Consider the following 16,216-nt stretch of genomic DNA (forward strand, 5'->3'; position numbering starts at 1 on the left):
ATTCCACCAGCCTATCTGTCTCGTCATCGTCGGAGCGTGAGGGCAAAAGAAATTCCACAAAGTTTTGATACCTCAATTAAAGTGCGTCTGTCTCCTGTTATCTCATTTAGGCTGTAGTCAATATGATTGGCATAATAAGACATGCCTGATTGGGGCCTCCCATTTAATTAATCAGTCTCACTGTATCATCACCTGTGGCTCATTAGAGTAATTAGAGTGAATTAGTCAGATAGAAGGCCTCTCTCTGCCTGCAGACGAGTGGAAGGAATTTCATTAGGAGTGATGAACACACATACATACACCTTGGGTCTGATGGCCATTGGTAATGGGATTTGTTTACCCGTGACTCTTATCAGTGATTACTAATATTACCGCAGCGGTAGGATGGAGAGACGCTCATTTCATGTCGAGCGCAGCCTCTTCCTCCTTGCTGCGAACGTGGCTACCCGTGCCAAATTCCGCCGGGCGAACATGTTAGCAGACTTCCTCTTTTGAAACGGGAGTTCAAAAGAATGTGGAAAGACTGGGCTCCCCAAGTTACTGCAGCGGCCTGTCTGTGCATTCATGTGAGAGCACACGCGTGTGGAGCAGTGTGCAAGAGGCTTCTTGGCCAAGTCGGTGTTGAAGTCTCTCTAGGGAGTGTTGGCAATCTGTTCCAATCGTCTTTACAGCTGACCAGACGACCAAATGAACCAGGACAGGGACTGCTGCTGTGGGCCAGTCCAGCCAAGCCAAGCAGGGCTGTTACAGCAATCACACAGACATTACAGCCCACTTAATGCTCCCCTGCACAGACCATGTTCCTTCCTCGACTAAAAACTAGACAGTGCAGATTCAAAAATAGCGCTGGTGTTGTAATGAGCAGTTATAGAATATATTAAGTAGTTTTTTTCCCCTCTTAAATGAAAAGTAAAATCTTTCAAAGTCGAGCCAAGGAGAGCCAGAGAGTGTTGACCTCAGAGGCTGAGCCTGAAGGCCCCAAACCCAGCAGTTTTTCATGCTTGATGGTTGTCTGCAGGCTGTTCACTGAAGTATTTACATTATCTAAAGGAAATGCATTTTCTTCTTGAGTCTTGTAATGCAAAATGTAGATTGTGTTCATTTACCAGGTTTTCTATCTTCACTTTTAGGGTTTTGTCTCCTTGTCAGACTAATTTGTAAGGTTTGTGTGTACGTATTATGTCTGTCACTGATGTCAAACAAGATAGAAGGAAAATCCCAGTTGAATGCCAGATGGCTTAAACCAATGTAGAGAAGCCTTTTTTTTATTTGAAAAAACATTTTTTAAAACAGTAATCAACCTCCAAAGTTTTGAGCCTAATAAACTTTAACAAAGTCATTAAAATAACATGTAGTGAATCATTTTTTAAAATTTAGTTTTTAGTGAAAAGGAAAGAAACCCTGTGATAATAAATAGAAAAGAGGAAATTTAGTTAAAAATATGCAGCATAAGTAACTGCAAGGATAAGACTTTTTAGATTTCTTTTATTTAGGATTTTTTTTTCTGCCATGTTTGTCCTTTCTGACTTCTTTGTTCAGCTCTGAAACTTGCCAAGGCACTGCCCACTCCTTTCTGCCAGTCTGCACACGCTGTTGCTGTTTGTGATCGCTGTCGTGACTCGGATAGATAGTGACACATGTCACCATGCTTTTCATTATGAAAATAAAGGGTCTTCGTGGTTCTATTTAGCCATCTATTAATCTAGCTATCTGCTATCTTTAGTCAGGACGGTAACATAAACTCCAGAGTACATGCTAGCAAGTATCACGTAGGTGGACTGGTTAAGCACTGACAGTCCTAACTGCAAATAATTCAGGCAGCTCGGATGGTTAGAGTTTATACATTAACATTCATATTGTGGAGAAAGTGTCCGCCTCTTTTAACCCTTGGTCAACAAGCTAACTTCCCAGGAAACTTGGAGATATGGCGAAGAGAGCGGCAGCATTTTACAGCTATGAATATATTTGCCCTATGGAAATGTGGCATGACAGTTTGACCCCTGTAGTCCACACCATCCAATGTGAAAAACGTAACAATTTTGAATTTGATTTAGAAACAAAAATGAAAGAAAGAAGCGGACATTGGAAGCATTTTTTTAATATATATTTTAAGGAGGATGAGGGAATCAAAGACCTCACCAGTGTTCAGTATAATTTTTTTTTATTTTCCACTTCATACAAAAACAGCATCCAGCCGAGAAAACACAGAACTGTTTGTTCAGTGTTTCACTAAACGTGCTTAAACATGACAACTTCACGTGCAGTAAAATTGAGCTTAATATAGAAATGTTAATGGTTTTCTAATGGTCACTTGTGTGTGTGTGTGTGTGTGTGTGTGTGTGTGTGTGTGTGTGTGTGTGTGTGAATAACGAGCAGGCAGCGGGGATTGTGCACTTTCCGATGTTACGCTCTATCAGCAAGATGAGTGTAAAGTCTGCCTGTGTCTGCTGATGTGGGCAGAGGGGTTTGCTGCATAGTCAAAACCTGACTGAGTGTGAGGGTCCTTTTTTATGCCCCCCCCCCCCCCCCTCTCCCCCCCCAAACTAAGACCATGCCCATAATTACTTGCCCACTTGGCACTGAATCAATCCTCTTTCATGTGTGATGTGTTTATTTAGCTTAGCAGTGAGAATTTTTCTTTTTTTGGAGCGAGGATTTGGTAACACATTGGGATATATGCAGGGTATTGGAAAGGGATTGGACAGAATCAAGGGCATTGGAGATTGGCACATGACCTCTTAAAGCAGAGCCCTAGTGGAGGATTGTGGATATTTCACTTTTATGAGCACAAAAACGGATCTTATTGATCAGCTTAAATGAATTGATTGACCTACTTTGTTGAATTCCTTCAACACCGTTTTGCATAAAATTCGTGGACTAATGTGCATATCGGAATGCATCCTGAGAGCTCCTGTCAATAAAAAGACAATGTTGTTGCAGGATTTTTCTTCATCTGAGTAAGCAATACTATAAGTCCTGCGTTTACAGTGACTGTGAAAGGCTACAAATGAACAGCAGTGTATAACAAAGGAGCCATGCAGTGTGAAAGTTATGATCTCTGTAAACCCACAGTTGAAATAAGAGTGGAGAAATGAAAGCAGTTGTAATGGGCTTATTCAGACGTTACCTACGCTCTGTCGGCCATCCATACTATTTCACATTTGCAGAATTCGCATCACATCATTGCAGAGGGAGTATTTATATTTTCCAAATGTATTCCATGCTACCTAATCACACAGCTGGGAAGATTAACAGCAACCACACTTCGGGGATACACTGAAATTTACCCTCGTTGCTGCCAATTCCAGCTGAATTCACATCAGGCTTTAAAATAAAATTCCAGCGAGTGATTATAGTCCACGCTGATCAGAAAAGCAAGGCTTCATGCATCATATCATCGTCATATCAATCTGATCCTTGTATCTTGAACATACTGGGCCCTGTATTCTTGTTCCTGTAGCTAATCTTTACCAATGCAATAATTACACCACTGTTCGTGAACTAGAACATTCAGTTTTTGACAATTAATTTAACATGATTAAAATTTATCAGGTTCCTCCTTTCATCAAGCGATGCACAAGCCTCTGCGCACGCTCGAGTTCACTAACAGATAGTGCAGCTGCTCCATGGCCATGGGCAGACAGGCTGCTACATCAACTGCTTCATGGGCAGCGAGAACAAGATGGCATGTAAGCAAGTGAGCAGTTTTTTGTTTTTTTTTTCTCTCTCCCCAAACATCCTGTTTCTCCTGCATAAAATCCATTGCAGGGGACAGTCGACCGAATCCATTTGTTATACTTTTTCATGGTTTGTGGATAAAACGAGATCACGGCTGGTCAGGGAATTAAACGTAATGCTGATGGAGGGGGAAAAAAATCTCCTAATTAGTTCTTGATCACACTGTTTCTTCAGAGGGTTGAAATTTCTTGTGTGTTTTTGGGGGTGGGGTGTATGGGCAAAGTGGGGAGGTGGGCATGTGTGCGTGAGTGTGTTTTGGGACCTTGTCAGCAGACTGAGCCACAAGGGCCCCTGTGGTAATGTGTGTATTAAATGATTAGTGCGTTAGTTAGCATAACGGCCCTTCAGCAGCGTTTAATCACTCTCAAGGGTGGGCGGCCTCACAGGAGGTGAATGGGGAGGGGGGGGAGAGAGAGAAGGGGAGGCGGGGCAAAGGCAGAAGAGAGATTTAAACTGAAGAGAAGGAACTGCTGGTTGAATGAGTGAGTAGATGATCTGTAGAGAGTATGGAAAAATGAGGGAGCGAGCATGACGGAGAGCAAGAATCCAGCCGAAACATAATCCAGCAGCACTCTCACACACTCAGCGGAGATACAATCTTTACAAGGCCTGAACGGCTTGTTAATGTCAGCACACGGCCCATCAGCTGGGACAAGTCCCATAAATAGCTATTAATAACAGTGCAAAATGGATGTGGACGAAGGTGGGACCTCCGTTCAGCCTTGACAACTGCTGCTGTTGATAATTGTGTTTTTGTTGTTATGTGGTGAGAAGGGAGGAGTCACCTGGTAGTCAATAATTGGTTTGAAATGCCTGGGCATTTACTAGTAGTGGTTAGAGCGGTAACTGATTGACTGCCAGGGTGAAAGGCCGTCAGGTTTTTCCTTGGCGGGCCTTTGTGTTGTGGTTCTGCTTTCTGAACAGGTTAATGCTCCAGCAAAACCAGTGGAACTTTATGATTTGATAGGCCTGTGCCAGAGTGGTCACAGACATATTATAGGTCGAAAATAATAATTTAAAATACAAAGCAACCAATCATATATATGTGTGTTTGTTTTTTTTGTTTTAACTTTATGCCTCAAATTTTTAAAAATGGCTGTAATATGTTTTGTGTAGACCCCAATGAAGGCCACAAGCTGAAGCACAATCAAAGTTTTAGTTTTTAGAAACCTCTACTCTGTGGTCGTGTTTTCGGCCTACTGCAGTATACTGAATAATATCAGCAAAGCAAATAGGTCCAACAGTTTGCAGGGTAGTCATAAAACAGCTCCCGTCTTTTAATCGTAATTGATAACAATGATTACGATTATAATGACCGTTACAGTAATGATAAGTGTAATAAAATGTTGAATGCAACTAACAAAAACAACAACCTTTCTGTTTGTCTTGCAGAAAGAACTAGACGTCACCGCCACGCAGCTTGCCAACAGACAGGACGAGAGCGAACAGTCCAGGAAGAAACTCATCGACCTGAGCCGCGAGTTCAAGAAGAACACTCCAGAGGTGAGAAAATCGGATATTCACAGGCGAGCACCAACACACAGCCACGCGTACAGTGCGCCCCGCAATTCTTTTGACAATCACGCTTGGCCTCGGCGTTTCTCGGTGTCTGCTCTCCTCTTCATAAATGTAGCCGTGATTATTTACTGAGAGGAGTAGACGGAACAGAGATGCGGGCTTGGCTCCCAAAAATAGTCTCTCCATTAGTTTCCCTGAAATCCTAAAGAGACAAAACAGAAAACCCCTCAGGAGTTTGTATTATCTGACCTAGTTTTTTATGCGAGCAGAAAGTGTGGTCGGTGAGTGTGTGTGCGTGCGAGAGAGGGAGGCAAGGAGAGAGTGACAGAGCAGAGCAGACGGGAGAGAGAGAGAGAGAGGGAGAGAGAGACAGCACTACTAAGTGGGATCAGGAGGGAATTCTGTCCTGTTCCTGTGTTCCCATCACTCCTCCAGGGAATATTTGTTTCATCTCTGTAACCAAGGCAACGTATTTCAAACCTCACAGCAAAAACAAAGTATTGTTGTGTTATTATTGGTAATGTCACCATGGTGAATTATTGATGGCAGCATGAATTATGTATGAACGGAGTAGACAGTGGATAGAAAATTGTCAACTCTCCGCGGAGTTGACAGTAGGCCTATTATAGTTACCACAGGATGGGGATTGTGACTATTGACTTCAGCATGTAGCCCACCCGCTGTAGAGGAGTATACACGGGAGGAAACTGTACCTGCATACAAAGGATGCTAATTTCACTTCACCCTACACATTCATCTCTAATCTCATTTCCAAGTATAACCGCACAGCTAACAACACACACAGGGAGGCAAGACAGACACAAAGGGAGAGAAACACACATGCAGAGGCAGCGGGAGCCATGCACAAAGAGAACATGCAGAGAAGGCAGAGGCACAAACACACAGAGGCAGATAGCCTAGATCACAGAACAGGACACACACATTCATCAGTGTAACAAGGCTGTGATTTAGGAAGGCTCCTCTGGCGTCTGTGTGGCCCCTGGCATCTCCCTGGTATGTGGAGGAGGAATCTGAGCCAGGCCAGACGAGCGACAGGATTCATTACAGGGCTGTAACAGCCTCAATAGGAATCAGCACTAAAACTCCGGGCGTTTGGAAATACAGAAGCATCAAGGCTGCCTACCAAACAGGCTGGTTCATAACGTGTGATGGCCCGCGCTTGATTAAAAATGCCCCGATCGTCTTGTGTGCATTTGAGGAGCCGCGTTTTTTTTCCATCGCTTGCGTGGCTGCATGTGCATGTGTGTGGTTGACCAGCTTATAAAGCGGGCTGTCAGCTCTCTGTGGTCCGCACCAGTCAACGGAGATCACAGTCACATCAGATCAGACTGCATTAGGCTGAGCGGGAGTCCGTCTCTGATCCATTATTCAACAACCAGGAGACCGGCCCACGTTGACTGTGTCTAGTCTGCTGAGCTGTACTCGGTGTGAACTGCACTCATGGTCTGCATAATAACGCACACATGCGCGCGCACACACACACGCAGGCTTTTGTAGCATTTTGAAAGTAGTGCAAAGAAATGCAGCGTGAAAACAAAGTTTTTATAATTCATTAGGACTGACATGCTGTTGAATTTTTTTTTTTTTTAGAGACTACATCTCGCTGCGCTTCCTAAGTCACCTAAATTATTCATCCACTTCTTAATTTCCTTTTAGTTAGTCAAGACTTCTCTACTACACTGTTATAAAGGCAAGGGTGGGAATGGTTGTAAAATGTCCCAAAGATTGCTAGCCAGAGGCAGTGGTAGTAAAACAACTGTGTGTGTGTGGTGTGGTGTGCGCGTGCACACACACACACATGTTAGTGTTTAGCTGCAGGCCAGACAGACAGCGAATGGGAGTTCCATACTCCCTGGAGGATTCCTCGGGCTGGCCTGTCTGCTGTCTGCCGGCAGCTTACACACCAGCCATCCATCTCTTGCTGCCTGGGCCCCTCCACTCCCCTCACTACACACACACACACACACACACACACACACACACACACACACACACACACACACACACACACACACTGACCATGGTGTCTGTGTGCATTGTTGTTATATGGTCATAAATCTTTGGAAGTGGAGGGGGCAGGGGGTGGAGCACCGCAGAGTGGACCAGAGGGGTTTAAACTCCGGTGTTCAGCAGAAGGAGTCGCTTGGTGCCGTGTGGTATTTGCGTGTGTTTGTTTTTGTTTGAGTCTACACTAGGTTATTATAGTTAACTAAAAGCTAAAAGTAGGTGTAAATGAAGCATTTTAGTTAAGCTCAAAACAAACAAAAGCTAAACTTTTGAAAATCGAACTAAAATAGAGTAAAAAAAATACTGAAATCTTCAGTTTTAGGTTTTGTCACTTTGGTCTGATTTGCTTTTATTACCTGCCATGTGTTTATCGAGACTTGAGATGTCTACATGTGTGAATGAACAGCCTTTAGAAAATCTTGTTTATGTTCGTATTTCTATTCTGAACCTCTGAAAAATGTGACTAAAGCACTCCAGACTAAAGTAATTAAAGACTAAAAGTAACACTGAAAAGAACGAAACTTTTTTTTCTCCCCCAAACAATCAGTCCGCATCTGGAAACTGTCTGAAAATAAACAAAAACACAAAAACGAAAGAAGAAAAATGCAAAAGTATAATAATTGTAAGTAATCATTGAGGTTGCTGCAGCATTTATGAAAGCTTACAGCTACTAAAACCTAAAAACTCAAAAAGCTAATGAGATTAATAGAGCGACTTCATATGATTGGTTTTCTTAAAAAAACAATTTAAAAAAAATTTATGGTCGCCTCGAGTTGACTCATCGCGCAGACTCCTTCAAAAAAAGCTGAAGATTATAATTTCAACAAAGGTAGCAATTATTGCTGGACTACTTTTTTTTGGTCACTGTATTTTTATAAGAGGTTCTGTGAATCAGCGCTGAGTTGATGATAACACCAAGTGTGAGATACTGAAGTGCCTTAAATGTTGCATTTTCATTGCCTTGCAGCAAAACAGGGGCATACAAGCTAATTCCAAACAAGTTAACTTTTGTTTATATTTTGTATTTTCATGAATCCAAATACGCTGTAGTGCAGGTCATCGAAAAACTAAAAGGAAAGTGAAATGTGAAATTAGAATATTATCAGAATGCAAACGAAGAAGCTGACACTTATCTGGTGTTTTGTGTGGGTGGGTCTCTTTTTTTTCCTCCACGCTCTTCATCTCCTTCTCTGTGTTAGAGGGAGAAAAAAGAGGGAAGGAGGGTTTTTTGAGGGGGGGGCAGGGTGCAGGTCATTACCCCTCAGCGGGGGGATATTGAATTGGCCCAGACAAACAGCCGCAACGACCCCTGATGAGGTAACAATGAAGCGGGGTCACCAAGGTCACGACCTGTCCTCAGCCCCAGACAAGCGGCCTGTCTGGACCAACCTGGGATTAGGCCTGGCCCCAGACACTGGTCCCAGGTCAGTTTGGGATGCACGTTCCCCTGCAGCCTCAGCTAGGCTTTTAAAGGCAGAGGGTTTCTAAAAGGCGCCGAGTCTCCCGAGCACACATCTGTCGTTGCCCTACTTCACATCTTCATTAGGCAGTTTTGAGAGTGCGCGTGCATTCACAAACTGTGCGAATCAAGTGTTCCTGTACAGAATGTCCTATTCTGCCGCGCTTTTTACCATACGCTCCAGTTCAGTTTGTCAGGATGTAGGCTCAGCTAACAGCACGGTGATTTGCATGTTCCCCTGATACGTACTCGACCGGGTATCTAATCTGAAACTGCTGACTTGTACTGGAAAGTCATGCAATGGGACTCGGAGGATAAGGAGCGTTTCCGTTATAGTAAAAATATAAAATAAAATTTGGTGATTTGCATTAACGGTAGGCCTTCTCCTCGGCTCATTCACTCTCACGTGCGCTAGCGCTGCCCCTGGGTGGCCCAGGTGGTGCTGCACCTGTTCTTGTGAGAAACGCTGTCCGCCGGAACACCTCCGGGTACAAACCTGGCGTCCTCCCTAACATCATGTTCATCACTCACGCACCGCAGTGTTTTGTTTTTTTTTTTCTTTTGTTTTTCATTGACAGCAGCAGGAACGGTCACTGCTTGAGCAGCTTATTTGATTGCTACATAGTCATTATACAACTTGTGCATCTCTGCCACTTGTCCCTGTGTTATTTAGTGCTATTTAAGGATTAAAATATTCAGTTGATTGTTCTGTTTTTGATACTCACTAATCTCCTCTTTATTTTTTTTTAGGATTTACGGAAACAGGTTGCCCCTTTGCTTAAGAGCTTCCAAGGAGAGGTGAGTGGATTATTTTGGAAATTATTATTGACACAGCGATATCCATAACATGCTCCAAGCAAAGTAATCGAATAATGCATTTTATGAAGCCTGTTTGACATTCATTAACTGCTAACTTGCTTCCTCTCGCAGTGCCCTTTTCTCTTTTTTTTCTTTTTCTTTTTTTAACTTTTGTCTTCAATCATCATCTCTTCTCTCTCACTTCTCTCTTTCCCCTCGTCACCTCGCCATCTCCTGTTCTCTTTCTTGCCACTATCTCATTTCCCCTTCTTTCCTCTCCCTCTTTTCTTTGCTCTGCTCTGCTCTTCTCTTGATTTTCTGTCCTATTCATGAAGTCCTGTTGCCCGAGGGTGTGTTTAAATTGCATCCTGCAAAAAAAAAAAGGAGACAAAAAAAGGCACCACAAAACCCTAGCTCTAGCCAGTCACAACTCACCGAGTGCTATTTCCTCAGACTTTGTCTGCATGATTCTGTGGGGGGATATTTGTTGTTGTTTTTTCTTTTTTTTTCTTCAGTTGATTTGGTGAATCATGAGCCATTTTTGCTCATTGTGGCACATGCATGTTTACTTTAAGTTTGCCCAAGGTTTTTGTGTACCTTGACCAATCAAAGGTGACTTTTGTGTGTGCTATATCATACCCCTGCTGTTTCCCCCCCACCCTTACCCTCTATCCTCCTCCTCCATCATTTTGGCCCATTTCCATCGTGGCTCCTCCTCACTGGCAGCCATGCATTTCCAGTTCGCTCCCATATGTGAAAGTCAGTGGGTAGGAGTGGAAGTGGCTGGTTTAGACTGGGGCGTTATTTGGGGTTGGAGTGGGTGGACATTCAGCAGAATCTTTTCTCTAACACACACACACACTCTCACACACAGAGAAAGAAAATCATCTCAATAGATAGTGACAGGGCTGCTTTGCTACTGGCCATAGAGTGCTACAGTTTAACACTGGGTTAGTTTCCATATTCTTGTGTTAGAGCAACAACCACAGCCAGTGGTTATGTAAAAATGCTGTAATTTATAGTGGTTCTTCCATGTTCTGCTGATGATCCACAGTCTATTTAGAGAATAGAAACAGCAGCGGTATAATTGGGGCTTTGTCAGCTGTTTCCACAATCCTCATGTTGACACACCTCGACGGCGTGCACACCAGAACACGCTGAGACGCGTAGTGGGTGGTCGCGGAACTGAGAAGGACATTATCTTATGATTATTGAGATAATACTGTACACCCGCGCCAGTCTTAGAGCAGCCCATCAATCAGTCGCCTATTCTGCACGCTTGCATGCCACGACATGAGTTGCTCTGAGAATGTGTAATTTTAGCCCATCTTTGTTTGCTTACCCCTCAATGCTTTGATCAAGGACAAGACAGCACCAGAAGCCAGAAGGTCTTGTCGAAATCCCACAGTAACTCATCCTTAAGCATTTTACCCAGGAGGGTGAATCTTTACTAAGTGAATGTAGAACTCAGACAGAACAATAAAAAGTTTTAGCCCAGGAACTTGGAGGTCTTGATACTCTGTTTAATCTTTGTCATTGAAAGGTGGATGCCCTCGGGTCATAATTATTACCAATAACAGTAGTGTTTCCACAAGGCCTCAGTTTGGTAAACGGGTTATGTGTGTGTGTTTGTGTGTGTATGTTGCATACTCAGTGTTCCTTGTTGGTCCATCGATCAGATAAGCTTTTCCATTATCCAAGGCTTCAGTCTCTGCTTCCCATAGCCTCCCCTTATCAGACTCCACTGGGGCCACACACACACACACATAAACACACACACACACACACACACACACACACACACACACACACACACACACACACACACACACACAGATATATATGTATACACACACACAGGTCAGCCCGATGCCCTTCACACACTACGGGTTAGATAGGGGAGCAAGGTGGTGCTGAGTGATGGTGGCACAAGGTGCTGACGTATGTACGTATGTGTTTGTGTGCGTGGACTTGTCAGGGATACCTTTTTGCAATTGCAAGCACTTCTCATCAGTAACCTACTGATACTGGTGAGGTATCATTTGTGTCACTTCATTTGTTTTGCTTGGTGTGTGTGTGTGTGGGATGGGGGCAGGGGAGCATGTAATAGCAGATGTCATTGGGATTGGTTGAAAGAGCTGCAGTTTGGAACAGCAGGGTTGTATTTGCAAATCCTGGGTGGTCTTCTAATGGCTCTGGTCCTGCAGTTAACCTGCCTCTAACTGTAGGGTGTGTCCTACATTAAATGTCTATTTCCTGCCTCCCATGTTGGGCTATATAAAGCTAGTGTACCACTGACCTTGGCCCAGTCATTGTACAGTCACGCAGCTGGCTTCCTTCGGTGCCATTGGCAGATAATTTTTTTTTCTCTCTCTGTGTGTGTGTGTGTGTGATGGTTTTTGTATGTTTCTTTTTTATGATGAGATTGTGTGGTGTGACTTTAAGTCTCGGATCACATTCCCTTATATATACAAACACACACACAGGCGTGTGCACGGACATTTCGACAGGTTTGATGTTGGTGTGTGTGAGAAAGGTATTAGTGCTCTGTATCTGTAATCTCCCATTAGCGGCCATGCATTTGAGGATTCTGATCGCTCAGTGTCACACAGCACACGAAGAAGGGTAAAGTACACGATGCAGCATGATGTGAGAACGAGAGATATTAGTATTGGAGAGAGAGGGAGGAGGGAGATTGCAGGAGCAGGAGCATGCAAGAGAGACTCAAGTGTGACAGAGAAACATGTGAGAAAGGCTAACAGTGGAAAAAACTAATTGAGGAAAAGAAAAGACTGAGTCAGAGAACATGGAAGTGACAAGAGAGAGAATTTGTGAGAGAGACACAGAGAAATGAAAAAAAGAGGGAGGGGTGGGGGGTGGGGGTGCTGGCACCAGCCTACTCAGGGCCAGATGTTTTGCGGCTAAAAAACTAGAGATGAATCAAAGCCATGTGAAGAGATTTATTAGGTTCCCATAGGAGCCCAAGCAGTATTACATGTAGCCCGCTCTGTTTACAGTGGCAAGAACCCCTAAACCACCCATCAACTACACTACTGGCTTGGCTGGGAATGTGAAGACTTTATATTTGGACTTATATAGGCTTTTGTCTTTATTCCTTTTCTCTCAGTGAATGTGCTGGAGGAGTTGGAAGAGAAACACAGGCTGTTTAGTCTGAGTGCGTGAGCCAGAGTAGTCAGCTGTAGCTCTGCCCAGTACAGTAGCACCATCTGAATGTCTTTATTTGGCATCTGTTTCCCTCAATTTAGACTTGATTTCAGATGCATTTCGCCTACTCTGTCTGCTTCTCATATTGAAGTGTGACACAGAGACTATGGCAGAGCTCGTTGCCTCATGTTTCAGCGTTGACAACAGCGTAAAAGTTCCCCTCTCCAGTATGATTTTAGAATTAATCTCTTATAGATCCAATCTAATGCTGTCCATTTCAATAATATCGGTGATGGAATGCATGCCGTGCCCTCTTGTGTTAATGGCTGCATCAGTAATGGATCCACACTGTATTGCTGCTAAGAGCTGACTGAATAATCTGCCCCTGCTGTGGCTGGAAAGACTGAGCCAGCTGTTTAATGATGTCAGTGTGCTGGAGGGGAAACAAACACACACATTTGCACACAGGCTCGCCAGCACACACACACACACACACACACACACACACACACACACACACACACACACACACACACTGAAGGACTTAGGCACACTCACTCGAGGACAGACGGATAGACGCACACACGTACACAGCAAACGAAACGCATCCGTCATCAGCTGAACAGCTGAACTGACTTCACGGGAAGGAAACACCAACGTGGCCGCTGTCATGACGGCCCCGATCTCATGCAACATACCAAGGCATAGTGAGGATAGACAGATATGTAGACGGCTCTCACCGTTAAATTAATGTGCCTGCTTTTGGAGTGTATGGTAACTGATGTTTAACAATTACGTTTTATTTTTCCTCCTTGCAGATCGATGCCTTGAGTAAGAGGAGTAAAGAAGCAGAGGCCGCCTTCTTGAACGTGTACAAAAAAATAATCGATGTCCCAGGTAAGACTGCTCTTAGTGATGATACAAGTGTGTTTGTGTAGACTCCTCCCTAGTCCGGAATTGCAATCAGGGAGACCTTCCCTCATCCGTGCAGACAGCAGCAACAGGGAAAAATGCAGAAAACGTGTGACACTGTCCCTCTGGTGCTGCTTCACTGTTCATCCAGGCGTGTGCGACGCCTTAATATGTCCCCAGGAGACCTCATCCCCATTGGTATAGCCTTTATAGGGTCTTAACAGAAGGTGCGTCCTGATACGGATGACAAGCGTGCCCACAATTGGCCGCGGCAAAGTGTGCACATACACGAGCGGTCGCATCCAGCAGCACTGAGGCTGAGGGAGGGCCGCGCAGCACCGAGAGCTGCAGAACACACAGCCACAGTGCTGCTGGTAGGAGACTTTCAGCTGCTCGGGAGCCCTGAAGGGGCCGCGTATGCAGGAATGAAAGAGTTGAGTTCATCTATAGCGTAAGGAGGTCATCATATTCCCACATGGATAGACCTACAGTAATATCTTTGGATTGTACTGCTCCCAATAAGTCAGCGCCAGCTCTGACGGGGCTATTCTTAACTTGCAGCGAGACAATGATGTAATGCCTGATGCATACACGCACACAGACACAGACCGGCCTGACTAATGCAGCAGTCTTGAAAGAGGAAACAGTGTGTTTTGTTCTGTCTTCTATCAGCTGAAGGCCTGGTTAGTCAGCCCAGTGTGCTCTGGTTTAGATTAAAGGTGTCTGGCGAGAGCGTTCAGCACCAGTGGCCCACCAGTCAAACTGCTTTTAACAGGCTGTACAGTTGATTTGAAGCGGGGGGGTCCAAGTGAAGGACACAGGTTTGATAAGAGGGAGAGAAAGTTGATTTTTCAAGGGCACAGAGGCAGATAGGAGTCCAAATTCAGGGCGTACAGTTATGTTAGTGAGTGTTTGTACTTGTGTGTATTTTTTTTGTGAGACTTTGGAAGCAAACGCATGTGTTTATGTGAAGAGGTGTGTGCGTGCGTGTGTGTGTCAGAGCCAAGCCCTGCATGGCGTGTCACCTTGACAGCACAAAATCAGCATGAAATTCCCCAATCGTTCTCTGCTGATCTCTCATTAGCATAGTTAAGATATCTAACTGCGTCAGACATGAGACACACACACAAACGCGCGCGCACACACACAGCCCTTACCCCCAGCTGTAAGCTGTCAGTTCCTCTTATCTGTACAACACACACACACACTCATAAACACGCACACACAAACACACACACATAAACTGCTCTTTTAGCTGGCATGCTGATGAGCGTCGCCTGCGTCTCTTGGCTGCCTGTCACCAGTCTGCCACCCATGAGCACCAATCAGATGTGATTGGCCTGACTGACAGGCCTCTCTTCATCACACTGACAGTTAACCCTGCTGTGTGTTCAGAGATGTTGGTAAAATGCCTCCAGAAAGTTGCCTTTCTTCCTTCTGTCTCTGTTTCTTTAATCTCGTATTTACCTTTTCTCATTGCCTGTTTTTACAGCTCCGCTTTGTCCATCTGTCTGCTCCCATGTTTTTCTTCTTCCTTGCTTTCAAGCGGCATCATAGCGAAACACTTTAACTGATCATAGCCCAGTAATCTCTCCTGTTAATTTGTCTCATCTATGTTACTGTGTGCCTCTACTTATCCGGTTCTCCCGCTGCGCCAACAGTTGACGCATTATGTTTTTTCCCCCATACAGAAACCAAAGTTAATCTCCTAATTCAACAATGGTCGCTTGATACAAAGACTGATAGTCTATCGTTCAATAGACTTTATGGATAAAGTTTTGTTAGGAAAGAATGGGTAAACCAACAGTGACTTATGAGTACGAAGTTTGATCTGTTCTTTTTTTAATCACAGAAGTGCTCTGATGTTATAAGAGCCTGATGACTTTCTTTTTAGGTCATTATCAGTAAGTGAGAATAATGTATTTAAGTGTGGCCGTGAGAAGCCAGTGATGAAGACGCATCAAGGTTAAGCTGCTTTACTCTAAAGCAGGAGCGTTAAACATAAGGCCCGGGGGCTTGAATCGGCCCGACGAACACTTGAATCCGGCCTTTAAACTGTATTTTCACAAGTTTTTAAGATTTTCCTGTTGATAAAGACTGCCTACCCCCAGTGCCATTCATACTACACCAAAGTAATTGAATGACAGGAAAGCACTTGCTTTTCAGCCACTAGTGAGTCTACAGTAAATTAACAAAAACGTATATTTTACAATTACAGGACAATCTGTGCAATGAACTATCATGACTCTTTCTGTAATTTTACACATTTATCATGCAGTTCCACCTAAGATCAAACTGGGCTGTGTGTGACCCACGATGTAAAATGAGTTGGACATCCCTACTCTAATGTATTGAACCTTCTATCATGGAGAGTAGTTTGAAAACAGGTTTATTATAAATAACTAACATTAAATAGAATTTACTGCCACATTATTATTTCTAAAAGTAAAGCCAAGCTCTGATTTGAAGATGTCAGACTGTTCTCCCCTCATCGCAGTATGACTGGTAATTGTGATATGTTTTGGTTTCTGCTCTAACCACTAATCCTCCAAAGGGGGATCAGAGGTCAGGGTCGGCTCCAGAACAGTTGTCCTGGAG

At 44.0% G+C, this 16,216-nt stretch overlaps 1 protein-coding gene across 2 annotated transcripts in view; it reads left to right on the plus strand.

The window, feature by feature from the left end:
* The window catches only part of cux1a (cut-like homeobox 1a), a 57,917-nt gene that overhangs the window by 12,451 nt on the left and 29,250 nt on the right, over positions 1 to 16,216 (plus strand). For both annotated transcript variants that reach the window (XM_084949909.1, XM_084949910.1), the window contains exons 2-4: positions 5,131 to 5,241; positions 9,494 to 9,541; positions 13,525 to 13,603. In XM_084949909.1, coding sequence (XP_084806035.1) covers positions 5,131 to 5,241; positions 9,494 to 9,541; positions 13,525 to 13,603 — 238 coding nt within the window. The remainder of the gene's footprint in view (positions 1 to 5,130; positions 5,242 to 9,493; positions 9,542 to 13,524; positions 13,604 to 16,216) is intronic.

Source organism: Perissodus microlepis, chromosome 14 (assembly GCF_051167445.1).
Source record: "Perissodus microlepis isolate ML-2025 ecotype Zambia chromosome 14, ASM5116744v1, whole genome shotgun sequence".
Lineage (NCBI taxonomy): Eukaryota > Metazoa > Chordata > Actinopteri > Cichliformes > Cichlidae > Perissodus > Perissodus microlepis.